Genomic DNA, 27,562 nt, shown 5'->3' with positions numbered 1-27,562 from the left:
AAAGAAAACTAAGCTGAACGCGATGGCTCACACCTGTAATCCTAGCACTTTGGGAGGCCAAGGTGGGAGGATCGCTTGAGCCTAGGAGTTCAGAAGGACCAGCCTGGGCAACATAGTGAGAACGCGTCTCCACAAATAATTTAATTTTTTTTTTTTTTTAAAAGGAGGAGGTCAGTAGTCGGCAAGAGCTGCGCATCCGCAAGAGTGGACACTACTCCAACAGCACCCCACCTCTGAACATCCCCAGCCGCAAATCAGTGCAAATCCATAACCTAGGGAGGACAAAATTCGCTACACGAAAAGGCAAAAGTTGGATTAAGAAAAAGTGGAGGAGCCAGGGAGCGGCAAGAAGACAGCTTTTTCCATTTCATTTTCCTTCTTCCTCTGCACTCCCGTCGTCTGGGTGCTGGCCGAACCCAGACGGCTTAATTTTCATGGCCTAAGGCTGAGGTTTTCCTTCCGGTCATTGTGTTTATTTCCCCCAAAGAACAGGCCCCGCGGGGCAGGCGCGCCGAGCCGGCCCGGGACAAAGCCCACTGCGGGCTCCACCTGGGAGCGGGGCGGGGCGGGGAACTGCGCTCCCGCTCCCCCGCCCGCCGCAGTTACCAGGCAACGCGCGGCCCCGCCCCCGCGCCGGTCGGCCAATCCCGCGCGTCTGCTGCCCCGGCGCAGGAGCCCCAGATACACCAGGCGAGCGCGACCCCACGGCGGCTCGGGCCTGGCACCGCGCGCGCCCCCGCACCGCCTAGCCGGCCAATCAGCGCGGCGGGGCATGCGCAGCCAGCGGGGCCGCTCGCTGGCTCGTGCGCGGGACCGCACGCGCGAGGCGCCCCCCCACCCCACGCCGGTTGGCGCGCGCGCCCCTCCCCCACGCGCACCGAGGCGCGCGCGTGCCACTGTCGTCCCCCGCGACCGCGTCCGTGCCGCCCCACCCCCATCGCCTGGTTTCGGCCACTGCCAAGGCCGGCGGGGCTGGAGACCCGGCGAGGCGGTGGGGGTGGGGGTAGGGGGAGGCGGCACGGGTGCCCCCCAAGGCCCCACACCGCGCGCGGCGTGCCGCGGCTCCCAGGCCCCTGTCCCTGCAGCCCCTGGCGGGGCAAAGTCTCCAATAAAGGCCCCCGCTCGCAATGGCCCCCCGAGGCGGGGGCAGGGGGCACGGGGATGAGGCGAGAGGGACTCACCCGAGTGCGGCCGCCTCCAGGCAGCGCCGGGGCCGGGGGTGCCGAGGGGAGGCGAGTGTGGGCCGCGCGCGCGCTGCGGCCGCAGCGGAGCAGCCTCGGCTGAGGGGAGCTGGCGAGCGGGAGGGAGGCGAGAGGGGGCGAGGGGCCCGTGCGTGTCGGCCGCGCTCCTGTCACCGCCGCATGGCCGCCCCGCAGGCAGGGCCTCGCTCGGCGCCTTGATCCGATCACTGGGGGACAGAGGCAGAGGCCGGGGTGACCGCGGCAGGCGGGCGGCCGCGGCTGGAGAGCGCGTGCGGGGAAGCGGGGGGGCGACCGGTGGCCCCTTTTCTCTGCTCTCCCAGCTTCTCTCTCACCCTCCTCCTCCTCCTCCTTTTTTTTTTCTTTTTTTCTTTTCTTTTTTTTTGTTCCTCGAAGGCGCGTTGCGCGTGCGCACCCGCAGCGCCGCCCAGCGGGAGTTGTAGTTTGGGATGCGTTCCCCATCAACGCGGCAGCAGGGACAGGGGACTACAACTCCCAGGAAGCACCGCTCCGGCGAGCCCCGAACCCGAGGACGAGGCAAGCGCGGCGCCCGGCCCTCTCCAGCAAGGGCTGTCAATGGAGGCGAGGGTGGTGGGAGCGAGAACATGGCTGCACCTGGGGCCTGCGCGGCCGCCCGGGTGGGGGAGGGGAGCCGGGGTGCAGAAACGGAAATCTGGACGGGTGGTGGCTCCGGCCTCGTCCCCACCGCGCGCCAGCCGCCGTCCAAGTCCCCCACTTGCTCTTGCACCCCACATTCCTTGCAAATTGCCAGACCGGGACGCTGCAAAAGCCGGGGAGCCCCGGGCCGGCCCGTCGCCCTCCGTGCTCTGCCAAGGGGAGTCCTCCCGCCCTGCACCACCCTCCGGGACACAAAGAACTCCTCTCTAGTGTTTTCCAAGCTGTCCTCCAAAGAAACCGTTGCCCCCAAGTTTGGACAGGCGAGAGGGGAGGAGACCTTGTGTTTTAATTCCTCCCCCAGACCCTCCGCCTCTGTTCTCCCTTAGGATTTGGAAGGAAACTTGCAAGGGAGTGGGAGCAGAAATCCAGACTCGTAGCTCCTGTTTTGTTCTGTCAACCGCGATGCGATTTAACTCAAACTCCTCCCCCTACCATTATTTTTTGCTTCTCAACTTGAGTTAGCTGGTGGGTTTTGAAAATGGTGAGACACTACGGTTCACCTAAGTTAAACTCCAAAACTTTACAACCCCGAGGCCGACGATTTTTAGATGTTTATGTAAAGCACGAGATTCAGTGGTTTTTCTGATCCCCCCACCCAGTACCACCCACTGGGGATTCGGGCCACGACAGTCATCCTCCCCCGACCCGCCGCTTCTCGGTAGGTGGCGACCACGACGCTTTTTCCAGCCTCCAAGTCTTTGTCGCTAGCGAGAAAACTTTCCGAGCAGCCAGTCTTTTGATGTGGGTCCAAAAAACCTTTCCTTTGAATCTGGGTTCTCCGATTGGCATTCCCCATCGTCTCTCTTGCACAGACCGCACCCAATAAAGCCTCCTCTAGAATTTTCGTGTTGGAGTTTTTAAAAAAATACATGGAGAGCGTAAAGCTCACCGGAGAAGCAGACAGCCTGAATTTTTGCGATTTCCCCGACAATGTCTAGGATCCCTTCGGTCCTTGCCTAAAAAGATTGTGACTCTCCTTTGTCGATTGTCTCGAAAGCCATTCATTAAGTTTGCCCAAGAGCAACTTTCTTTTTGCACTTGTATTTCATTGACATTTAGGAATATTTAATTAAATTCTCTATTCCCAATACCACGTGCCACTGACACATATATTTAGGAACAAATTTAACTCTTGAGAAGCCTGTAACTCTAGTAAGAACAGCCAGCCTATGAGACGCAGATTTCAGCTGCTGTGGACTTCGGTGAGTATGTTTTGTTGAGAGAGTGGTTTCTCCACCTGGAGGGGTCAGGGAAAGGATTTCCTGGGTATAGTGGAGTCATGGAGTAGAATTCGGGAGGGTGTTACAAAGTGAGGTAGTAAGGCAGAAGTGTATTTAGCCAAGATGATCCTTATCATGTGAAAACGTTTGGAAGATAGTCCCTTTCTTCTGTGAATTTGTTTAGTGGTTCACAGTGGAATTCTTTTTTTGAGACCGAGCCTCGCTCCGTCGCCCACGCTGGAGTGCAGTGGTGCGATCTTCACAGCAACCTCTACCTCACGGGTTCAAGCCATTCTCCTGCCTCAGCCTCCCGAGTAGCTGGGATTACAGGCGTGCACTACCACGCCCAGCTAATTTTTGTATTTTTAGTGGAGACGGGTTTCACCATATTGCCCAGACTGTTCTCGAACTCCTGACCTCAAGTGATCTGCCTGCCTCAGCCTCCCAAAGTGCTGAGATTACAGGCATGAGCACCGCGCGGGGCCCACAGTGGAATTTTGCTGCCTCTTCATAAACAACTCCAACTTCTTTGAGACTGAAGCAATTCCTAAAACGGTTAGGTCAACATTAGCTGGTTTTGAATTACCTCTAGTCAGAAAGCTGTCTCTGTTGAGGCAATGTGTATGCAGACAAAGCGTTTTTCTGAGCATTTTGCCATCAAGGCTTGTAACCCTCAAATTCATGTGTTACAGTCATAAAATATCTTGCATGTTCTCTCTTCATTAAGGTCTGGCTCACCACTTTCGCAGCTCGTTGGAACACTTGTCACTATTCATTGACCAATTTCTCCTTCATCTTAGTGGTATAGATGCTACATTAATTGTGACCATTGTTATAAATCACTTTAGATGCCATCTCTCTGCAAAGGTAGGGTTTTGTTTTACTTTTTTTTTTTTTTCCTAGTTTTGAGACAGGGTCTCACTGTGTCACCCAGGCTGGAGTGCAATGGCCCGATCACAGCTCACTGCAGCTTCCAACTCCAGACTCAAGCCATTCTCCTGCCTTAGCTTCCTGAATGCCTGGGACAACATGTATGTGCCACCACACTCAGCTAATTTCGTTTTTTGTAGACACGGGTCTCACTATGTTGCCTAGGCTGGTCTTGACTTCCTGGGCTCAAATGAGCCTCCTGCCATGGCCTCCAAAGTGCTGAGATTACAGGCGTGAGGCACTGCACCAGGCCCAGGTTGTTTTTCAAATGTAGGATCACATTACTGTTTTGGGGATTGAGCGACAGATGAAAAATAATAGTTGATTTGTGTCTAAAACTGATGTCGTAGGAAATCCTCTTTTATTTCATTTATTGATTTTTTTTGCGAGGGGACGAGATCTCACCCAGGCTGGAGTGCAGTGGTGCGATCTTGGCTCACTGCACCTCCTGGGTTCAAGCAATTCTCCTGCCTCAGCCTCCCAAGTAGCTGGGATTACAGGTGTACACCACCACGCCCGGCTAATTTTTGGATTTTTAGTAGAGACAGGGTTTCACCATGTTGGTCTGGCTGGTCTCAAATTCCTGACCTCAAGTGATTCGCCTCCCTCAGCCCCCAAGGTGCTGAGATTACAGGCGTAAACCATGCACGCGGCCAGAAAATCCTCCTTTAAAGATTAGAATCAGGATGGGCACGGTGGCTCATACCTGTAATTCCAGCACTTTGGGAGGCCAAGGCAGGCAGATCACCTGAGGTTGGGAGTTCGAGACCAGCCTGAGCAACATGGAGAAACCCCATCTCTACTAAAAATATAAAATTAGCCAGGTATGGTGTCACATGCCTGTAATCCCAGCTACTCAGGAGACTGAGGCAGGAGAATCGCTTGAACCCAGGAGGTAAAGGTTGCGGTGAGCCAAGATCATGCCATTGCACTCCAGCCTGGGCAACAAGAGCGAAACCCCGTCTCAAAAAAAAAAAGATTAGAATCACAGGATGCATATACCAAGAGATGCACACTGGACTGGGGCTTCAGCAAGAGCAGATTTGCAGCTTTCAGCTCATGGTCAGTCAAGACATAAGTGCAGAGTCCGACAGCTGGCAGAACCATCCATGTTATTTCCATCATTTCCCCCTCTCTTTTTGTTAATGTTTAGCTTAGCCTTCAGATGAGCGTCCATACGATGTGACTTTTCCATTCTTCTGTATGGTGGGAGACAAAGCCAAGTCAAATGGGCCTTGGCCAAGCTAGAGATGGATCTGGACCATACGTGAGCACTTCTACCAACTCAAATGAATCTTTGCTTAGACTCTGGGCTTAGAGCTTCGTTGACTGCTTTGAAATAGCACGTGATTGGCGCGGTGGCTCATGCCTGTAATCCCAGCACTTTGGGAGGCTGAAGTGGGTGGATCCCGAGGTCAGGAGTTTGAGACCAGCCTGGCCAACATGGTGAAACCCCATCACTACTAAAAATACAAAAAAAATCAGCCAGGCATGGTGGCATGTGCCTGTAATCCCAACTACTCGGGAGGCTGAGGCAGTAGAATCGCTTGAACTCAGGAGGCAGAGGCTGCAGTGAGCTAAGATCACGCCATTGCACTCCAGTCTGGGCAAAAGAGCGAGGCTCCATCTCAAAATGGTAAAACCTGTCTCTACTAAAAATACAAAAAATTAGCTGGGCATGGTGGTGCACGCCTGTAATCCCAGCTACTCAGGAGGCTGAGGTTGCAGTGAGCCGAGATGGCCCCACTGCACTCCGGCCTAGGAGACAGAGTGAGACTCCGTCTCAAAAAAAAAAAAGGGGCCGGGCGCGGTGGCTCAAGCCTGTAATCCCAGCACTTTGGGAGGCCGAGGCGGGCGGATCACGAGGTCAGGAGATCGAGACCATCCTGGCTAACACAGTGAAACCCCGTCTCTACTAAAAATACAAAAAAAAAATTAGCCGGGCGTGGTGGCGGGCACCTGTAGTCCCAGCTACTCGGGAGGCTGAGGCAGGAGAATGGCGGGAACCCGGGGGGCGGAGCTTGCAGTGAGCTGAGATCGCGCCACTGCACTCCAGCCTGGGCGACAGAGCGAGACTCCGTCTCAAAAACAAAAAAAAAAAAAAAAAAGGAAAGAAAAGAAAAAAGAAATAGCATGTTGCCAGGCGTGGTGGCTCACACCTGTAATCCCAGCACTTTGGGAGGCTGAGGCGGGCGGATCACGAGGTCAGGAGATCGAGACCATCCTGGCTAACATGGTGAAACCCCATCTCTACTAAAAATATAAAAAATTAGCCAGGCGTGGTGGCGGGCGCCTGCAGTCCCAGCTACTCAGGAGGCTGAGGCAGGAGAATGGCATGAACCCAGGAGGCGGAGCTTGCAGTGGGCCAAGATCACGCCACTGTACTCCAGCCTGGGTGACAGAGCGAGACTCTGTCTCAAAAACAAAAAAAAAGAAAAAAGAAAAAGAAATAGCATGTGATCATGGGACCCTGGAAAGGAACCCCTGAAAGCCCATGGTGACTGAATGATGGTTATGCCACTTTGTTGAGATCTCTGTTATTGGGATCATACACTCTTTTTAAAGATGCTCTTTTGAATCCAAACTGAATAATCTTTTGGTGACTCTGTTATATCATTGTTTTTTGGTAGAGATGGAGTCTTGCTGTGTTGACCGGGCTGGTTCCAAACTCCTGGCTTCAAGCAATCCTCCTGCCTCAGCCTTCCAAAGTGCTATGATTACAGGCATGAGCACTTGTACCCACCCTCTCTCATACATTCTATTTTATTTATTTATTTATTTATTTATTATTATTATTTTTGACAGAGTCTTACTCTGCCGCACAGGCTGGAGTGAGGTGGCACAAGCTCCGCTCACCACAACCTCCACCTCCCAGGTTCAAGCGGTTCTCCTGCCTCAGGCCCTCGAGTAGCTGGGATTATAGGTGCATACCACCACACCTGGTTAATTTTTGGATTTTTAGTAGAAACGGGGTTTCACCATGTTGGTCATATTGGCCAGGCTGGTCTCAAACTCCTAACCCCAGGTGATCCATCCACCTCGGACTCCCAAAGTGCTGCCACTGCATTTCAGCCACTGTGCCCAGCCCTCAGTCATATATTTCAGATTGCCCAAAACCATAATTCTGGTGAAAGTTCAGATACTCTGTTTTTCTGTTTTCTGCTTTTTGTTTTGAGACAGGATCTCTCACTCCAGTTGTCCAGGCTGGCGTAGAGTGGCGAGATCTCGGTTCACTGCAGCCTCAAACTCCCAGGCTCAAACAGTCCTCCCACTTCAGCCTCCCAAATGGCTGGGACTACAGGTGCACACCACCACACTCAGCTAATTTTTTGTATTTTTAGTAGAGACAGGGTTTCACCGTGTTGCCCAGGCTGGTCTTGGACTCCTGGGCTCAAGAGATCCGCCTACCTCAGCCTCCCAAAGTGCTGGGATTACAGGTGTGAGCCACCAGGCCTGGCCCAGATACTCTTGACAGATCTGTATTCCACAGCAGAGCATGACTTTTGATGAATACCAGAGGTCTTTTTCGTTGAACTCTGATTGATACAGGCCCAATATCTTCTAAGTCCAATTTCTTGGTTTTTCTTTACAATGTACATAGTACACTATACATTCTTTATATTGAGAACAGAATGTAAAATATCATTTGTAAGATAATACTTTGATCCTGTAGACATTGTTCCAATTTATGATTTGCACAATCCTGCCCGGATCACTTCAGTAGGGTCACAAGACCTCTTTGGCTGTCACATGTGTATCTACACTCTAGCAGATAACTCCTTTGTTCTTACAATGATACTTTTTTTTTTGAGACTGAGTCTCACTCTGTTGCCCAGGCTGGAGTGCAATGGCGCAATCTTGGCTCCCGGGTTCAAGTGATTCTCCTGTCTCAGTCTTCCGAGTAGCTAGGATTATAGGCGTGTGCCACCAGACTCAGCTAATTTTTGTATTTTTAGTAGAGACAGGGTTTCACCATGTTGGTCAAGCTGGTCTTGAACTCCTGACCTCATAATCTGCCCGCCTCGGCCTCCCAAAGTGCTGGGATTACAGGCATGAGCCAGCATATCCAACCACAATGATATTTTTTAATACTGATTATAAAACACTGTTTTTGAACGGTTTTTTGTTTGAATAATTTGAATCCTGAATGAATGACTATCTTTTCCAGTATGTATGGTTCTTAGAATTCATCCAAAGGTGGAAAAAAAAAAACCTAAATCCAAGTTATAATTTATTCATAACAATTAATAATGTAGATGTGATCTAAATAGACCTTCCAGCTCTAGCTCTGCCTTTTGTGTGAGCATCTGGCCGACACAGTAAAACGAATATTCATGTTGCACCAGTTGAAATAAACAGTTTTCTTTGTTGGGGTAGCAGGATTTAGATGAATTTTATCTGCTATTTAGGATTATGTTAACATTGTCGTTTTTTAAAGTTTTTAAATTTAAGTTTTTAAATATAAAGCTCTAAATTTAAGTTGTTAAAAATAAAACCTCTATAGTATTTTCTCTGCCTCCTTCAGGGATTTGGGGAAATCAGATGATACGTAGATGAAAATACTTTATGAACTTGGGTACGTGTTATATAAATATTAGATGGTATTATTTAGCATTCAAAACTTTTTAAAAATATGAAAAAAGTCCATGTTCCATGTTTCTTTTCTTTTCTTTTCTTTTCTTTTTTTTTTTGAGACAGAGTTTCGCTCTTGTTGCCCAGGCTGGAGTGCAATGGCGCGATCTCGGCTTACTGCAACCTTTGCCTCCTGGGTTCAAGCAATTCTCCTGCCTCAGCCTCCCGAGTAGCTGGGATTACAGCCATGCGCCACCATGCCTGGCTAATTTTGTATTTTTAGTAGAGACGGGGTTTCTCCATGTTGGTCAGGCTGATCTCGAACTCCCAACCTCAGGTGATCCGCCCGCCTCAGTGGGAGAAGGATGAGGAGCAGAAAAAAAATAACTATTGGATAGGCTTAGTACGCGGGTGGCAAAATAATCTGTACAACAAACCCCGGTGACACGAGTTTACCTGTATAATAAACCTGCATATGTACCCATGAACCTACAATAAAAATTTAAAAAGAGAGAGAGAGAGTGAATACAGTAGTCCCCTGTTTCTGTGGGGGACACATTCCGAGACTGCCAGTGGATGCCTGAAACCTTGGATAATACCAAATCCAACTAGGCACAGGAAGAAGTTAACAGCAATGATAACAAAATGGAACAAGTATAGCAAGTACTGAGGTGAATGTGATCTCTCTCTCTCTCTCTCAAAATAACTTGTACTGTACTCACCCTTCTTCTTCTTCTTGTAATGATGTGAGAATCTATGCCTGAATCTGTGTAACCATCCCTTACTCGCAGTAAATGGCTTGGTGTCAGTTTCAGAGCATCCCTTGCTGAAGTCTTGGTATAGGCTCAAGGCTTTCTGGCACAACACGTTGCTGTCAATGGGAACACGTTTTCTGTTCATCTCTTCCACCCACAAATGCAGTGCCTGTTCCATCTTAACTAAGCACTTATCACGCACCGTGGCCGTCACTTTAGCAGTTGGAGGTGAGACAGCAAAACTAGCACGAATTTCTTTTTCCTTCTTCACAATTTCACGGATGGAAGATTCATTCTTCCCGTAGATCTTAGCAACCTCAGCATAGGATTTTTTTTCTTTCCTGATTAAGTCGAGAACTTTCACCTTTTCACTTAGAGGGAGCACTTTACGGCTTCTCTTTGGCCTGTCCAAATTCCCAGCATCACTACTCTTGTGCTTTGGGGCCATTATGATAGAAAATAAGGGTGACTTGGCCGGGCGTGGTGGCTCACGCCTGTAATCCCAGCACTTTGGGAGGCCGAGACGGGCGGATCACGAGGTCAGGAGATCGAGACCATCCTGGCTAACACGGTGAAACCCCGTCTCTACTGAAAAATACAAAAAACTAGCCGGGCGAGGTGGCGGGCGCCTATAGTCCCAGCTACTCGGGAGGCTGAGGCAGGAGAATGGCGTGAACCCGGGAGGCGGAGCTTGCAGTGAGCTGAGATCCGGCCACCGCACTCCAGCCTGGGTGACAGAGCGAGACTCCGTCTCAAAAAAAAAAAAAAGAAAAGGGTGACTTGAACACAAACACTGCAATACTTGCAGACAGTCGATCTGATAACCCAGACGGCTCCCAAGTGACTAACGGGTGGGAGGCGTCTACCGTAGTTCCCCCTCTTATCTGCAGTTTCGCTTTCTGCAGTTTCAGTTACCCACGGTCAACCGCGGTCCAAAAATAGCTATGTTCAGTACAAGAAGATATTTTTGAGAGAGAGACGGAGACAGACCATAGTCACATAACTTTTATTACAGTATATTGTTATAGATGTTAGAACAATTCCATATGACTATATCTATAGATATATATAATAGAGACAACCTATAGCCTTGCAACATAATCATAAAATCAAGAGATGAAAAATCTAGGTTAAATGCTGACAACAAATACCTGCATCCTTCCTTTTCTCTTTTTGTTTCCACCGTGGACTTAACCACCAGTTTCTTGATTCTTTAGCATTGCGTTTACCAAGCCTTTCCTCTTTTTCTGGTGAATCATAGCAGCCTTTTTTAACCCCTTCAAGACCTGGTGTTTAGTATACTTAAGGTAGATGACCCACTTGGGGAAGTTTTCATCAAAGAATAAAGGGAATTTTTGAACAATGGGTTGGAAGGGGGAGGGAAAGCCAATCAGAACGATGCTGTTCAAAGTGAAATTAACCCACCATCTGGCTGGGCGCGGTGGTTCGCACCTGTAATCCCAGCGCTTTGGGAGGCCAAGGCGGCTGGATCATCTGAGGTCAGGAGTTCAAGACCAGCCTGGCCAACATGGTGAAACCCCGTCTTTACTAGAAATACAATAATTAGCCGGGCATGGTGGCAGGTGCCTGTAATCCCAGTTACTTGGGAGGCTGAGGCAGGAGAATCGCCTAAACCCGGGAGGTGGAGGTTGCAGTGAGCTGAGATCATGCCACTGCACTCCAGCCTGGGCAACAGAGTGAAACTGTCTGAAAAAAAGAAAAGAGAAAAAGAAATTAACCCATTATCAGTGTAACAAGTACTTTTCATTGTTTTCCCAGCAGTGAGAAGGTGTTAATTATCCATTCCCTTCCCCCTAAACCTAGGGAGGGGGCTGACCAAGCTCTGGCTTGTACCTGGGGCTGTAGGCTGACTTCATTCATACCAGCCTGCTGTGTTTTCCAATCCCAGATGAACTCAGTCTGACCCGGATAATGGAAGGAAGTGAGGGGCACCAATGAGTATCAGGAAAGAATCTGAACACCTACTATATTCTGGAAAGCCTGCAAGACCATCTGTGCCCTCCAGAAATGTGTGATCATGGCTCACATGTATTGAGCAGTCCTTCAGAGCCACGCACCAGGCTCGACACTTAATAGATTATCTCATTGCTTGCTGCCTCTGTGGCAAGTGCACCGAATGCCCCTCCACTCCCATGCTAAAGAGGCTCAGAAAGGCTCAGTACTCAGCCTGGGATACACAGATGGCACAATCAGATTTTGGTCTAAACCTGCTCGGATCCAAAGCCTGAATTCTTAACTACTGTTGTCCATTCACCAGTAATAACCATCTGATTCAAGCAGATATGACAAATGAATCAAATACAATATGCACTCAGGTAAATGTGTCAAGATGGCACAAGAAAGCTACACACAAAGCAGACAATTTTTCATGGAGAAAGTAGCATTTGCAGCTGGGCACAGTGGCTCACGCCTGTAATCCCAGCGCTTTGGGAGGACGAGATGGGCGGATCATAAGGTCAGCAGATCAAGACCATCCTGGCTAACATGGTGAAACCCTGTCTCTACTAAAAATACAAAAAATCAGCCAGGTATGGTGGCGGGCACCTGTATTCCCAGCTACTCAGGAGGCTGAGGCAGGAGAACGGCGTGTAACCGTGAGGCGGAGCTTGCAGTGAGCCGAGATAGTGCCACTGCACTCCAACCTGGGCAATAGAGCAAGAGTCCATCTCAAAAAAAAAAGAAAAGAAAAGAAAGAAAGAAAGAAAAAGAAGAAAGAAAGAAGGTAGCATTTACAATGAAAAGTAAAGGATGGGTGAATTGTTTATTTATTTATGTACATGTGTATTTATTTATTTATTTATTTTGAGACGAAGTCTCACTCTGTTGCCCAAGCTGGAGTGCAATGGCATGATCTCGGCTCACTGCAACATCCACCTCCCAGGATGAAGCAATTCTCCTGCCTCAGCCCCCTATCGAGTAGCGGGGACTACAGGTGTGCACCACCACACCTGGCTAATTTTTTTTTTTTTTTTTTTTTTTTTTTTTTTTTTTTTTTGAGACGGAGTCTCGCTCTGTCGCCCAGGCTGGAGTGCAGTGGCCAGATCTCAGCTCACTGCAAGCTCCGCCTCCCGGGTTCCCGCCATTCTCCTGCCTCAGCCTCCCGAGTAGCTGGGACCACAGGCGCCGCCACCTCGCCCGGCTAATTTTTTGTGTTTTTAGTAGAGACGGGGTTTCGCCGTGTTAGCCAGGATGGTCTCGATCTCCTGACCTTGTGATCCGCCCGTCTCGGCCTCCCAAAGTGCTGGGATTACAGGCTTGAGCCACCGCGCCCGGCCTAATTTTTTTTTTTTTAAAGACGGAGTCTCGCTCTTATTGCCCAGGCTGGAGTATAGTGGCGCAGTCTCAGCTCACCACAACCTCCACCTCTTAGGTTCAAGTGGTTCTCCTGCCTCAGCCTCCCGAGTAGCTGGGATTACAGGCATGTGCCAACACGCCTGGCTAATTTTGTATTATTAGTACAGACAGGGTTTCTCCATGTTGGTCAGGCTGGTCTCGAACTCCTGACCTCAGGTGATCCTCCTGCCTCAGCCTCTCAAAGTGCTGGGATTACAGGCATGAGCCACCGTGCCCATCCTAGGATGAATGAATTTTTAAAAAACAAAATAAGATGAATATTATTTTAATTTTTCTATTTTTTGTTTTGTTTTGTTTTGTTTTTTTGGAGACAGTGTCTGGCTCTGTCACCCAGGCTAGAGTGCAGGGGTATAGTCACTGCTCACTGTAGCCTCTACCTCTTGGTCTCAAGTGATCCTCCCACCTCAGCCTCCTAAGTAGCTGGGACTACAGGTGCACACCACCATGCCCAGCTAATTTTTGTATTTTTTTGTAGAGACAGGGTCTTGCCATGTTGCCCAGGCTGGTCTGGAACTCCTAGGCTCAAGTGATCTGCCCACCTCAGCCTCCCAAAGTGCTGGGATTACAGGGATGAGCCACTGTGCTCAGCTATGAATGTGATTTTTTTTTTTTTGAGATTGAGTTTTGCTCTTCTTGCCCAGGCTGGAGTGCAATGGCACGATCTCAGCTCACTGCAACCTCTGCTACCTGGGTTCAAGTGATTCTCTTCCCTCAGCCTCCCGAGTTAGCTGGGATTGTGGGCACGCACCACCCAGCTCAGCTAATTTTTGTATTATTTTTCTTTTTATTTGAGACGGAGTCTCGCTCTGTCGCCCAGGCTGGAGTGCAGTGGCACAGTCTCAGCTCACTGCAAGCTCCGCCTCCCAGGTTCACACCATTCTCCTGCCTCAGCCTCCTGAGTAGCTGGGACTACAGGTGCCTGCCACCATGCCCAGCTAATTTTGTTTTTGTATTTTTAGTAGAGATGGGGTTTCAGGCTGGTCTGGATCTCCTGACCTTGTGATCCACCCACCTCAGCCTCCCAAAGTGCTGGGATTACAGGCATGTGCCACCACACCTGGCTGATTTTGGATTTTTACTAGAGACTGGGTTTCCCCATGTTAGTCAGGCTGCTCTTGAACTCTCGACCTCAGGTGATCCACCTGCCTCGGCCTCCCAAAGTGCTGGGATTACAGGTGTGAACCACTGCGCCCGGCCCAGTCTTTTGCTTTTTTCCCTTATTCTCTTGTATAAGCGTTTTGTAAATGAAAAAAGAAAGGCCCGATGCAGTGGTTCACACCTGTAATCCTAGAACTTTGGGAGGCCGAGGTGGGCGGATCACCTGAGGTCACGAGCTTTAGACCAGCCTGGTGAAACCTCTAAATTCCTACTAAAAATAGGAATATTAGCTGGGTGTGATGGTGCATGTCTGTAATCCCAGCTACTTGGGAGGCTGAGGCAGGAGAATCGCTTGAGCCTGGGAGGCAGAGGCTGCAGTAAGCTGAGGTTGCATCACTGCAGTCAGCCTGGGTGATAGAACAAGACCCTGTCTTTAAAAAAGCATTTTGTTTGTTATGTGTAGCTGTTTGTCTTTTGACTTTTTATGGCTTTTTTTTTTTTTTTTTTGAGACAGAATCTCGTTCTGTTGGCCGGGCGCGGTGGCTCAAGCCTGTAATCCCAGCACTTTGGGAGGCCGAGGCGGGTGGATCACGAGGTCAGGAGATCGAGACCATCCTGGCTAACATGGTGAAAACCCGTCTCTACTAAAAATACAAAAAACTAGCCGGGCGTGGTGGCGGGCGCCTGTAGTCCCAGCTACTCGGAGGCTGAGGCGGGAGAATGGCGTGAACCCGGGAGGTGGAGCTTGCAGTGAGCCGAGATCGTGCCACTGCACTCCAGCCTGGGCGACAGAGCGAGACTCCGTCTCAAAAAAAAAAAAAAAAAAAAAAAGAATCTCGTTCTGTTGTCCAGGCTAGAATGCAGTGGCGTGATCTCGGCTCACTGCAAACTCTGCCTCTCGGGTTCAAGTGATTCTCCTGCCTCAGCCTCCCAAGTAGCTGGGGTTACAGGTGCCTGCCACCACACCCAACTAATTTTTGTATTTTTAAATTAGAAATGGGGTTTCACCATGTTGTCCAGGTTGGTCTCGAACTCCTGACCTCAGGTGATCCTCCCACCTCCGCCTCCCAAAGTGCTGGGATTACAGGCGTGAGCTACCGTGCCCGGCCTTTTTTTGTATTGTTATACTGAAGTTTCATTTTTATATAGTGAAACTTAACCGATTTCTTTTCTTTTTCTGTTTTTTGAGACAGAGTCTCACTCTGTTGCTCAAGCTGGAGTACGATTTTTTTTTTTTTCTTAATGTCTTTGGTGTTAAAAATCAATAGTGAGAAATGCCCTCCCCACCCCAATAATTAGTCTCTCTCTCTCTCCCTCCCTCTCTCTCTCTGCCAACACTGAGATCTTTTTCTCTCTCCCTGCGTCAGCCTGGCTGTCTGGGGCTGTCCTTTTCACGGTGGCTTTAGGGCTGTCCTTCCTGGCCCCAAGCCCTTGTGCCTGCTGTGGCTTTCCGTGGCCTGTGGGCACCTTCCCCCGCCACTGCTCTCCTCCGAACGGCGACCTCCCAGGGCTCCCTGGCAGCACAGACACTGGTCACTTCCCCTGCAGCCCCAGGCCCTAGGTTTCCAGGTGGCGGAAGTCCTCCTCCGCCCTGCACTCAGAGCCCTGCCCTTCCCCACTGGTTCTGAAATCCTACAAGTATGTGGAGCGAGGGAGTGTTCAGGAGGGTACCCCAGTACTGGCTGAGGAGGTAGGGGACAGGACCGATGACATTGCTAAATCCTAATGCAATCCCTTCCCTGGGCAGCTGCCACCCTATGGGGATTTCCATGCATGCAGTTTGCAGACGAACAGAACGTAAACAGCTTAGAACCAAAGCTCTGTTAAGTCCAACTGGCAATTCTGCTTCCCCTTATAAACTGTGCATAGGGAGAGAGGGGCCCTAGTTTTATAGTTCAGTCTGTAGGAGCTTGGTAAGCATGAGTTAACTCCCTAATCCCGATCTCAGTCCTGTTGAGCCAGCCAGAGTAAATGGTGAAAAGGTTTCCCTCTAACTTAATCTCACTCTAACTAGTGAAGAAAAAGTCTCAGTTTGGTGTGGATTTGTTTTCCTTTTTGCAAAATATACATGACATGAAATTTGCCATTTTAACCTTTTTTTTTAGATTGGGTCTCTCACTCTGTCGCCCACACTGGAGTACAATGGTGCGATCTTGGCTCACTGCAACCTGCGCCTCCAGGGTTTAAGCGATTCTCCAGCCTCAGCCTCCTGAGTAGCTGGGATTATAGGTGCACGCCACCATGCCCAGCTAATTTTTGTATTTTTAGTAGCAACGAGATTTCACCGTGTTGGCCAAGCTGGTCTCGAACTCCTGACCTCGGGTAATCCACCCACCTTGGCCTCCCAAAGTGCTGGGATTACAGGCGTGAGCCACTGCGCCTGGCTGTATATAACGCATTTTGTTTATCAATTCGTCTGTTGATGGACACTTCAGTCAAATTTCCACATTTTGGCTATTATGAACAATGCTGCTATGAACATGAGTGTACAAGTAATATCTTTTTGAGTACCCCCTTTCCTTTCTTCTGGATATATACCTAGGCATAGAATTGTCATGTTAATTCTTTTATTTATTTATTTATTTATTTATTTATTTATTTATTTTTTGAGACGGCGTCCCGCTCTGTTGCTCAGGCAGGATCTCAGCTCACTGCAAGCTCCGCCTCCCAGGTTCACGCCATTCTCCTGCCTCAGCCTCCCAAGTAGCTGGGACTACAGGCACCCACCACCGTGCCCAGCTCCTTTTTTTTGTATTTTTAGTAGAGACAGTGTTTCACCATGTTAGCCAGGCTGGTCTTGATCTCCTGACCTCGTGATCTGCCCGCCTTGGCTTCCCAAAGTGCTGGGATTACAGGCGTGACTCACCGCGCCCGGTCCCTAATTCTTTTTTTTTTTAATTAAAAAAATATTTTTCTAGTCTGGCCAACATGGTAAAACCCCATCTCTACTAAAATTACAGAAATTAGCCGGGCATGGTGGTATACACCTGTAATCCCAGCTATTTCGAAGTCTGAGACAGGAGAACTGCTTGAACCCAGAGGGGGAAGTTGCAGTGAACCCAGATCACGCCACTGTACTCCAGAGTGAGACTCTGTCTCAAAAAAAAAAAAAAAGAAAATTGAGATGGAGTCTTACTAGGTTGCCCAGACTGGTCTCGATATCCTGGCCTCAAGCAATCCTCTGACTTCAGCCTCCCAAAGTGCTGGGATTACAGGTGTGAGCCACCGCGCCCAGCCTCACATGACATTTTCTTTTTTTTCTTTTCTTTCTTTTTTTTTTTTGAGACAAAGTCTCTCTCGCTCCGTCACCCAGGCTGCAGTGCAGTGGCTCAGCCTCCCAAGTAGCTGGGACTACAGATATGTGCCACCACGCCTGGCTAATTTTTGTATTTTTAGTAGAGACGGGATTTCACCATGTTGGCCAGGCTGGTCTCAAACTCCTAACCTCAAGCAGTCTTCCCATCTCGGCCTTTCAAAGTGCTGGGATTACAGGCGTGAGTCACTGTGCCCAGCCTCACATGGCAATTTTATATTTAACTTTTTGAGGAACCATTAAAATGCCACGGTGGCTGCACGATTTTTCCACCCCCACCAGCAATGCACTGAGGTTCCAGTGTCTCCACATCCTTGTCAATACTTATTTTCTACTTTTACTTTTTCCTGTCTGATTGCTGATGGGTGAGCCGAGATCGCCCCTGCACTCCAGCCTCAGTGACAGAGCGAGACTCTGTCTCAAAACAAAAACAAAAAAACAAAAAAAACCTATATTATGTTACTGATGTAAGGTAGGAGGGACTGCCTAAGGTCAGGAGTTAGAGGCTGCAGTGAGCTATGATTGCACCAGTATACTCCAGCCTGGCGCTAGAAACCCTGTCTCAAAAAAAAAAAAAAAAAAAAAATCTACTTATGCATAAAAAAATTAAAGAGAGGAAAAAAAGAAACGAAACTAAGTAAAGTAAAATAGTAAAATATAGGCTGGGCATGGTGGCTCATGCTGTAATCCTAGCACTTTGGGAGGCAGAAGTGGGAGGATCGCTTGAGCCCAGGAGTTTGAGACCAGCCTGGGCAACATAGGGAGATCCTGTCTGCACACACACAAAATGTTCAAAATAATTAAAACGTGTATTCATTTCCAAATTGCATTGTTCTGGGTGGTACCATGAAGTGAAACATAAGGCACAATTTTTTCTCTTCTATTAATGAATTGAAATCGAGTAAACAAGCAACATTCCTCCCCAGCTGAAAGCTTATACTTTGTTTCAGGTAAAGTGAAATGAGCAGTGAGCCAGCTCCTGACATCCTGCAGGCAGACACAGGAAATTAAAGATTTTTAAAGAAACCTCACTAGGAAAGTTCATTCCCTGAAAATCAAGTTCTTTTTTTTTTTATTTTTCTTTTCTTTTTTTTTTTTTTTTTTTTTTTTTTTTTTGAGACACAGTCTCACTCTGTCACCCAGGCTGGAGCACAGTGGCGAAATCTAGGCTCACTGCAGCCTCCAACTCCTGGGTTCAAGCAATTCTCGTGCCTCAGCCTCTGGAGTAGCTGGGACTACAGGCGCCTGCCACCACACCAGGCTAATTTTTGTATCTTTAGTAGAGATGGGGTTTCACCATGTTGGCCAGGCTGGTCTGAAACTCCTGACCTCATGATCCGCCCGCCTCAGCATCCCAAAGTGCTGGGATTAGCGGCATGAGCCACCGCCCCCAGTTAGCCATGCTGGTCTTAAACTTCTGGCCTCAAGCGATCCTCTTGCCTCGGCCTCCCAAAGGGATGGAAGTACAGGCATAAGCCACTGCACCTGGCCTGAAAATCAAGTTTTGGCAAACAAAATGAACAAAGCTTATTCACAACAGATATCTGAATACATGAGAAATTGCAGCACTGTTCTAGGCACCAAGGAATCAGGAAAGCCGTTACATTTAGAAGCTGACAGGGGGCCGGGCACAGTGGCTCATACCTGTAATCCGGGCACTTTGGGAGGCCAAGGCAGGTGGATCATCTGAGGTCAGGAGTTTGAGACCAGCCTGGCCAACATGATGAAACCCTTTCTCTACTAAAAATACAAAAATTAGCATGGGTGTGGTGGCAGGTGCCTGTAATCCCAGCCACCTGGGAGGCTGAGGCAGGAGAACTGCTTGAATCCAGGAGGCAGAGGTTACAGTGAGCCGACATCTCATCATTACACTCCAGCCTGGGTAATAAAAGTGAAACTCAATCTCAAAAGAAAAAATCAATAAATAAAAATAGAAGAAGAAGCTGACAGGGAAACTTATGTTTGGTTCTTTACCCACATGTACGGGGGTTATATACTCCCAATGCAAATTTAAATGAAAATCCAGGTTTGGTGTGGTGCGCCTGTAATACCAGCACTTTGGGAAGCCAAGGCAGGAGAATCGCTTCAGGCCAGGAGTTCGAGGCCAGCCTGGGCAAGATAGTGAGACCCCCAACCTCTACAAAAAATTTTACAAATTATCCAGGTGTCGTGGGGCGCACCTGTATTCCCACCTACTCAGGAGGTTATGGTGGGAGGATTATTTGAGCCCAGGAGTTTAGACTGTGGCGAGCTACGATCACAGCACTGGAATCCAGCCTGGGTGACAGAGCGAGACCTTGTATCAAAAAAAAAAAAAAAATGCCAGCGGTGCCAACATAACCCTAGTTTTTTGTTTTTTGTTTTTTTAGAGACGCAGTTTCACTCTGTCGCCCCAGCTGCAGTGCAGTGGCGCATTATCGGCTTGCTGCAACCTCTGTCTCCCAGGTTCAAGTGATTCTGCTGCCTCAGCCTCCCAAATAGCTGAGATTACAGCCGTGTACCAGCATGCTAGGCTAATTTTTGTATTTTTAGTAGAGACGAGGTTTCGCCATGTCGGCCAGGCTGGTCTTGAACTCCTGGCCTCAGGTGATCCGCCTGTCTCAGGCTCCCAAGTGCTGGGATTACAGGCATGAGCCACTGCACCCAGACCTCAACATAAGCCTAGTTAATAAAATCCACTAGATTTTGATAATGAAATACAGAAACAGGCCAGGTGCGGTGGCTCACCCCTGTAATCTTGCCACTTTGGGAGGCCGAGGCAGGTGAATCACTTGATGTCTGGAATTCAAGACCAGCCTGGCCAGCATGGTGAAACCCCGTCTCTACTGAAAATACAAAAATTAGTCAGGTGTCCCGGCTACTCGGGAGGTTGAGGCACGAGAATTGCTTGAACCCAGGAGGCAGAGGTTGCAGTGGGCTGAGATCACACCACTGCTCTCCAGCCTGGGTGACAGAGTGAGACACTGTCTCAAAAAAAATTCAAAATGAAAGATCATAACATAATAAAATAAAATACAGAAATACAGCTGTGACTATAAGCCCACCAAAAAAATATAAATCCATTGGCCCAATGAATCTTAGCTCCATAGCTGGCCATCCATGAGATACGCTAAGGTGTCCTGGATTAGGACCCTCCAGAGTGGATGTGGGATGGGATAGGATAGGCACCTGCTGCACATACTGCATGATCACCCAGACAGCAGGGGGGAGGAGAGGCAGCTTGTATTCACTCATTCATTCATTCATTCGTTCATTCATGTTTCCATCCAAATAACTCACTGTGAGTCTTCCTCTTAGTGAGTCTAAGCTCACTAAGGTCAGGGACCAAGCCTCATTCACTGGCCCGGGGCATGCCTAGTGTGGAGCAAATATTTGGTGTTCGCTGACTGAATGACTGAAGGTAAAGGGGACTTGAGTTGCCCAGGTACAGTGGCTCACACTTGTAATCCCAGCCCTTTAGGAATCCAAGGCAGGAGGATCACTTGAGGCCAGGAATTTGACACCAACCCAGGCAGCACAGGGAGACCCCATCGCTACAAAAAAGAAAAATGTAAAAAATTAGCTGGTCCCAGTGGCTCATGCCTATAATCCCCACATTTTGGGAGGCTGAGATTGGAGGATTGCCTGAGCCCAGGAATTTGAGACCAGCTTGGGCCACATAGGGAGACCCTCTGTCTGCAAAAAAATAAATTTTTAAGTTAGCTGGGTTTGGAGACACACACCCGTGGCCCCAGCTACTCAGGAGGCTGAAGTGAGAGGATTGCTTGAGCACAGGAGCTCGAGGCTGCTGTGAGCTGTGATCACACCACTGTACTCCAGCCTGGGCGACAGGCTGTCTCTAAATAAATTCTGTCAATAAATAAGCAAATAAATAAAGCGTGTAAAGGGCTGACACCATTGCTTGACAAGGATGCAAGGAATGTTTTATTGCTGTGTTTCAGGGAACGTGTTAGGTGCTTTGGGGATGCAGAGACAAAAATGGTACTGTCTGTGACCTCAAGCAGTTTACAGACTTGTGGGAGGACAGCGTTGTGAACAGGTTATAATACAGTCTGACTATGGCATCTGTCATAAGAGCCAGAGGCCGGGCGTGGTGGCTCATGCCTGTAATACCAGCACTTTGAGAAGCTGAAGTGTGCAGATAACCTGAGGTCAGGAGTTTGACACCAGCCTGGCCAACATGGTGAAACTACGTCTCTACTGAAAATACAAAAATTAGCCAGGCGTGGTGGTAGGCACCTGTAGTCTCAGCTACTCCAGAGGCTGAGACAGGAGAATCACTTGAACCTGGGAGACAGAGGTTGCACTGAGCCGAGATCACACCACTGTATGCCAGCCTTGGAGACAGGGTGAGACTCCGTCTCCAAAAAAAAAAAAAAAAAAGAAAAAAAGAAAGTAGGCCAGACGTGGTGGCTCACGCCTGTAATCCCAGCACTTTGGGAGGCCAAGGCAGGTGGATCAGGAAATCAAGACCATCCTAGCTAACACGGTGAAACCCCGTCTCTACTAAAAATACAAAAATAAAAATAATTAGCTGGGTGAGGCAGTGGGCGCCTGTAGTCCCAGCTACTCGGGAGGCTGAGGCAGGAGAATGGCGTGAACCCAGGAGGCAGAGCTTGCAGTGAGCCGAGATCGTGCCACTGCACTCCAGCCTGTATGACAGAGCGAGACTCCGTGCCCCCTGCCCAAAAAAAAAAAAAAAAGTTTACAGACTTGTTGGGGACAGAGTTGTAAACAGGTCATAATACAGTCTGATTAGGGCACCTGTCATAAGAGCCCAAAGGCCGGGCGTGGTGACTCATGCCTGTAATACCAACACTTTAGGAGGCTGAGGCAGGCGGATCCCTTGAGGTCAGGAGTTTGAGACCAGCCTGGCCAACATGGTGAAACCCTGTCTCTACTAAAATTACAAAAATTAGCCGGGCGTGTTGGCACATGCCTATAGTCCCAGCTACTCAAGAGTCTAAGGCAGGAGAATCACTTGAACCCAGGAGGCGGAGGTTGCAGTGAGCCGAGATTGCGCCACTGCACTCCAGCCTGGGCTATGGAGCGAGAGCGAGACTCTGTCTCAAAAAAAAAAAAAAAAAGAGCCCAGAGGAGGTGGGGAGGGGGGACATTTGAGTCAGGCTTTGAACAATGCATAGAATTTTCCCGGCGAAGAAGGTGGGGGCTAGGGGGTACTGGAAGCAAAGAGAAGGGCTTGTGCAGAGATCTGCCGAGTCAAGGTGCACAGGGTGCAGAGGGAATGGCAAACAGCCGGCGCTGGCCGGGGCGTAGGGGAAGGTGCAGCTCTGTCTGGATAGTCTGTGGTCTGATCACAATGGACCCTCTGTGCCAGTTGACTGCTTCGTGCTGAACACGTTGGCCAAGATGCCTGTCATTCCAGCCTCCGCTTCCAGGCGAAATTACACCACCCACTCAGGGAAGCTGGACTAAGCAGCCGCTTTTTTTTTTTTTTTTTTTAACAACTTTATTCAAGTATTTTATTTACACAGAATAAAATGCATTCGTTTTTATGTGTTTACTTAAAGGAGCCTTAGCAAATATTTTCACTCACCCGTGTCACCCCCACCATAATCAAGATACAGGGCTGGGTGCGGTGGCTCATGCCTGTAATCTCAGCACTTTGGGAGGCTGAAGCAGGAGGATCACCTGAGGTCAGGAGTTTGAGCCCAGCCTGGCCAACATGGTGAAACCCCATCTCTACTAAAAATACAAAAATTAGCCAGGCGTGGTGGCGCATGCCTGCAATCCCAGCTACTCAGGAGGCTGAGGCAGGAGAATCGCTTGAACTCAGGAGGTGGAGGTTGCAGTGAGCCAAGATTGCAACACGGCACTCCAGCCTGGGCGACACAGCAAGACTCCATCAAAAAAAAAAAAAAAAAATATATATATATATATATATATGACTTCCATTGTTCTAGAAAGTTTCCTGTGCCCCTCTTCATTAGTTAATTTTCCTCCCCACCCACCACCCCAGACCCTGGTAATCACTGACCTGCTTGCCTGCTTACTTTCTTCTTTTTGTTTCGTTTTTAGACAGGGTCTTGCTCTGCTGCCCAGGCTGGAGTGTAGTGGCAAGATGTCAGCTCACTGCAACCCTGACATCCCAGGCTCAAGTGATCCTCCCACCTCAGCCTACTGAGTAGATGGGACTTTTTTTTTTGAAATGGAGCCTCACTCTGTCGCCCAGGCTGGAGTGCAGTGGCCCGATCTCAGCTCACTGCAAGCTCCGCCTACCAGGTTCACGCCATTCTCCTGCCTCAGCCTCCCGAGTAGTTGGGACTACAGGCGCCCGTCACCACACCCAGCTAATTTTTTGTATTTTCAGTACAGACGGGGTTTCACCGTGTTAGCCAGGATAGTCTCGATCTCCTGACCCATGATCCACCCGCCTTGGCCTCCCAAAGTGCTGGGATTACAGGCATGAGCCACCGTGCCCGGCCAACTGGGACTTTTTTTTGTAGAGACAGGGTTTCATCATGTTGCCCAGCTTCTTTCTTTTTCTTTCTTTCTTTCTATTTTCTTTTTTATTTTTATTTTTTGAGATGGAGTTTCGCTCTTGTTGCTCAGGCTGGAGTGCAATGGCACGACCTTAGCTCACCACAACCTCCGCCTCCCAGGTTCAAGTGATTCTCCTGCCTCAGCCTCCCAAGTAGCTGGGATTACAGGCATGTGCCACCATGCCCAGCTAATTTTGTATTTTTAGTAGAGATGGGGTTTCTCCATGTGGGTCAGGCTGGTCTTGAACTCCCAATCTCAGGTGATCTGCCCGCCCCGGCCTCCCAAAGTGCTGGGATTACAGGCATGAGCCACTGTGCCCGGTGTCTTTTTTTTTTTTTTTTTTTTTTTTTAGTTACAGGGTCTGGCTGTGTCACCCAGGCTGGAGGACAGTGGTGCGATTATAGCTCACTGTAACCTCGACCTTCTGGGCTCAAGCAATCTTCCCACCTCAGCCTCCCAAGTAGCTGGACTGCAGATGCACACCACCATGCACAGCTAATTAAAAAATTTTTTTTGTAGAGGTGGGAGTCTCCCTATGGTGCCCAGGTTTGTCTCAAACTCTTGGGCTCCTCCCACTCCAGCCTCCTGAGTAGCTGGGACTAGAGGCACGAGCCACTGCGCCCTGTCTTGCTGGGATATTATCATCGAGGCTTCTCAGGTTCCACGTAATATTGCAACTGGCCCACGTGTTGGGGACAGAGGCGACCTCAGAATGCCAGTGGGGGCCATGGTGGTTTGGGCTTTGACATAGCTGTGGGGATGTGGATAAGTGATGTGGGGACGCCCCTCATGTGCCTCCTACCCAATTCCAGATAGTCCACTGCTTTCTCCCACCATCATTCCTCCCACTGATCAAGGGAAGCTGAATGTCTGTGACGAGGCTCTCCCCACCCCAAAAGAGTTTGGTAGTTCTCTATTTTGTTTTGTTTGAGATAAGGTCTCTCGGCCGGGGGCAGTGGCTCACGCCTGTAATCCCAACACTTTGGGAGGCCAAGGCCGGCGGATCACCTGAGGCCAGGAGTTCGAGACCAGCCTGGACAACACGGTGAAACCCCATCTCTACTAAAGACGTAAAACGGCCGGGCGCGGTGGCTCAAGCCTGTAATCCCAGCACTTTGGGAGGCCGAGGCGGGCGGATCACAAGGTCAGGAGATCGAGACCACAGTGAAACCCCGTCTCTACTAAAAATACAAAAAATTAGCCGGGCGCGGTGGCGGGCGCCTGTAGTCCTAGCTACTCAGGAGGCTGAGGCAGGAGAATGGCGTGAACCCAGGAGGCGGAGCTTGCAGTGAGCCGAGATCGCACCACTGCACTCCAGCCTGGGCAACAGCGTGAGACTCCGTCTCAAAAAAAAAAAAAAAAAAAAAAAAAAAAAAAAAAAAAAGACGTAAAACTTAGCCAGGAGGGCTGGGCATGGTGGCTTATGCCTGTAATCCCAGCATTTTGGGAGGCCAAGGTGGGTGGATCACCACAGGTCAGGAGTTTGCGACCAGCCTAGCCAATATGGTGAAACCCCATCTCTACTAAAAATACAAAAATTAGCTGGGCGTGGTGGCAGGTGCCTGTAATCCCAGCTACTCGGGAGGCTAAGGCAGGAGAATCACTTGAGCCTGGGAGATGGAGGCTGCAGTGAGCTGAGATCATGCCACTGCACTCCAGCCTGAGTGACTCTGCCAAACACACTAAAAGAAAATAAAAATTTTTAAAAATATAATAATACAACTTTCTTTTTTAAATTAAAAAAAGGACGCTTAGTCCAATGGCCAGTACTGGTCCCCACTCTGGCCCTGACACCAGCCAAGCCTTCCAGCCCAGAGCCACGCCTTCCAGCCCAGAGCAAAAGTTTTCAGAAGATAAGAACTCTTGTGGTTTTCAGCAAGGAGACAATAAGAAGTTGTTCCTAATTGGCTTCCTGTCGCAGTCCTCAGGGCACCTGCTGGTTCCAGCCTGGATCCAGGCTACCTTGACTTTTGCCAGTTGGCACCGATGTTCAGATAACCGGTGAAGCACAGGAACAAATCCTCAAAGCCAAACCTGCAGAACTGGACGAGTCTTGTATGAAATTCCCAGGCGAGAGCTCTGAGCCCCAAGGCCTCCTTTGCACACCTTGGCCCTGGGTTTGATCTGGTTTCACGTCCTGTTTCAGCTCCACGTTGTGCCGTGAGAACCCTCTCTGCAGGTCCATACTTGAAAGGCTTTGACCCTTCTCAGGGGCCACGAGCATATCTCACTCTGCTGTCCAGGCTGGAGTTCAGTGGCACGATCTCAGCTCACTGCAACCTCCGCCTCCCGGGTTTTAGCGATTCTCCCACCTCAGCCTCCCAAGTAGCTGGGATTACAGGTACCTGCCACCATGCCCAGCTAATTTTTTTGTATTTTTAGTTGAGATAGGGTTTCACCACGTTGGCCAGGCTAGTCTTGAACTCCTGTCCTCAGGTGATCCACCCACCTCGGCCGCCCAAAGTGCTGGGATTACAAGCGTGAGCCGCCGCGCCCGGCCTAATTTTTGTATTTTTTATTTAAAATTTTTTTTTTTTGAGGCAGAATCTCATTCTATTGCCCAGGCCAGAGTCCGCTGGCACAATCTCAGCTCACTGCAACCTCTGCCTCCCGGGTTCAAGCGATTCTCCTGCCTCAGCCTCCTGAGTAGCAGGGATTACACGTGCGCGCCACTATGCCTGGCTAATTTTTGTGTTTTTAATAGAGATGGGCTTTCACCATGTTGGTCAGGCTGATCTCAAACTCCTGACCTCATGATCTACCTGCCTAGGACCCCCAAAGTGCTGGGATTACAGGCATGAGCCACCATGCCTGGCCCACAAGCATGTCTTTCTCTTCTGCTCATCCAGATGAAAAAAAACTGGAGCAGACGTTTTGCAAAACAGGCCTTCAGTGGCCCCCACAGTTGGATTTTGTCCTGAGCTCAGTTCTATAGGAAGTGTGTGTGTATATGTGTGAATGTGTGTATGCATGTGTGAATGTGTGTGTGTGTGGTTTACGTACTTATTGCTAAGCTTCGAATTTTCAGATTTCTGCTTTCTCGCTGTGAATTTGATGCAACACAATTATGGTTAGAAATATTTGCTGGCCGAGCATGATGGTTCATTGCTTCAATCCCAGCCCTTTGACAGGTCGAGGTGAGAGGATTGCTTGAGGCCAGGCATTTGAGACCAGTCTGGGCAACATAGTGAGACCCCCATCTCTACACAAAATTTTTAAAAATTAGCTGGGGCTGGTGGCATGTATCTATAGTCCCAGCTACTCTGGAGCCTGAGGCGGGAGGATCACTTGAGACCCGGAGACTGAGGTTGCTGTGAGCTGTGATCGCACCACTGTACTCCAGCCTGGGCAACAGAATGAGACCCTCTTTCTCTCTCAAAACAAAAAAAAGGCCGAATCCCAGCACTTTGGGAGGCCGAGGCAGGTGGATCACGAGGTCAGGAGATCAAGACCATCCTGACTAACATGGTGAAACCCCATCTCTATTAAAAATACAAAAAATTAGCTGGGCAAGTTGGCAGGCACCTGTAGTCCCAGCTACTCGGGAGGCTGAGACAGGAGTATGCCGTGAACCCGGGAGGTGGAGCTTGCAGTGAGCTGAGATCGCACCACTGCACTCCAGCCTGGGCAACGGAGCAAGACTCTGTCTTTAAAAAACAAACAAACAAACAAACAAACAAAAAAACCCTTTGCTTGCACAAAAAGACAAATGATTTCACTAATATAAGAAGCACCTAGAATAGTCACATTCATAGAGACAGAAAGTCTCTGGTGGTTGCCAGGGGGTAATAGGAAGGAGGATGGGGAGTTGTTCAGTGGGTATAGAGTTTCAGTTTTGCAAGATGAAATGAGTTCTGAGGGTTGGTTGCATAACAGTGTGAATGCACTTAAAGCTACTGAACTGTACACTTAGAAATG

The 27,562-nt window shown here is 49.3% G+C and overlaps 2 protein-coding genes across 51 annotated transcripts in view; both read right to left on the bottom strand.

Annotated features, from left to right (window-relative positions):
- Positions 1 to 10,232, bottom strand: part of GTF2I (general transcription factor IIi) — a 117,555-nt gene extending 107,323 nt beyond the window's left edge. For 42 of the 50 annotated variants that reach the window (XR_013414617.1, XR_013414616.1, XR_013414619.1 and 39 more), the window contains exon 1: positions 1,182 to 1,532. Coding sequence is in view for 6 of the 50 variants with exons in the window: in XM_077994389.1 (XP_077850515.1) it covers positions 9,322 to 9,802 (481 nt within the window). In the remaining 44 variants the exon portion in view is untranslated. 50 annotated transcript variants of the gene reach the window in all.
- Positions 7,175 to 27,562, bottom strand: part of GTF2IRD1 (GTF2I repeat domain containing 1) — a 186,194-nt gene continuing 165,806 nt past the window's right edge. The window contains exon 25 of the transcript XR_013414638.1: positions 7,175 to 7,231. The gene's annotated coding sequence lies outside the window, so the exon portion shown is untranslated. The remainder of the gene's footprint in view (positions 7,232 to 27,562) is intronic.

This window comes from Macaca mulatta, chromosome 3 (assembly GCF_049350105.2).
Source record: "Macaca mulatta isolate MMU2019108-1 chromosome 3, T2T-MMU8v2.0, whole genome shotgun sequence".
Classification (NCBI taxonomy): Eukaryota; Metazoa; Chordata; class Mammalia; order Primates; family Cercopithecidae; genus Macaca; species Macaca mulatta.
Note: the sequence above shows the minus strand (reverse complement) of the source record. Positions and strands in the feature narration are given on the sequence as shown.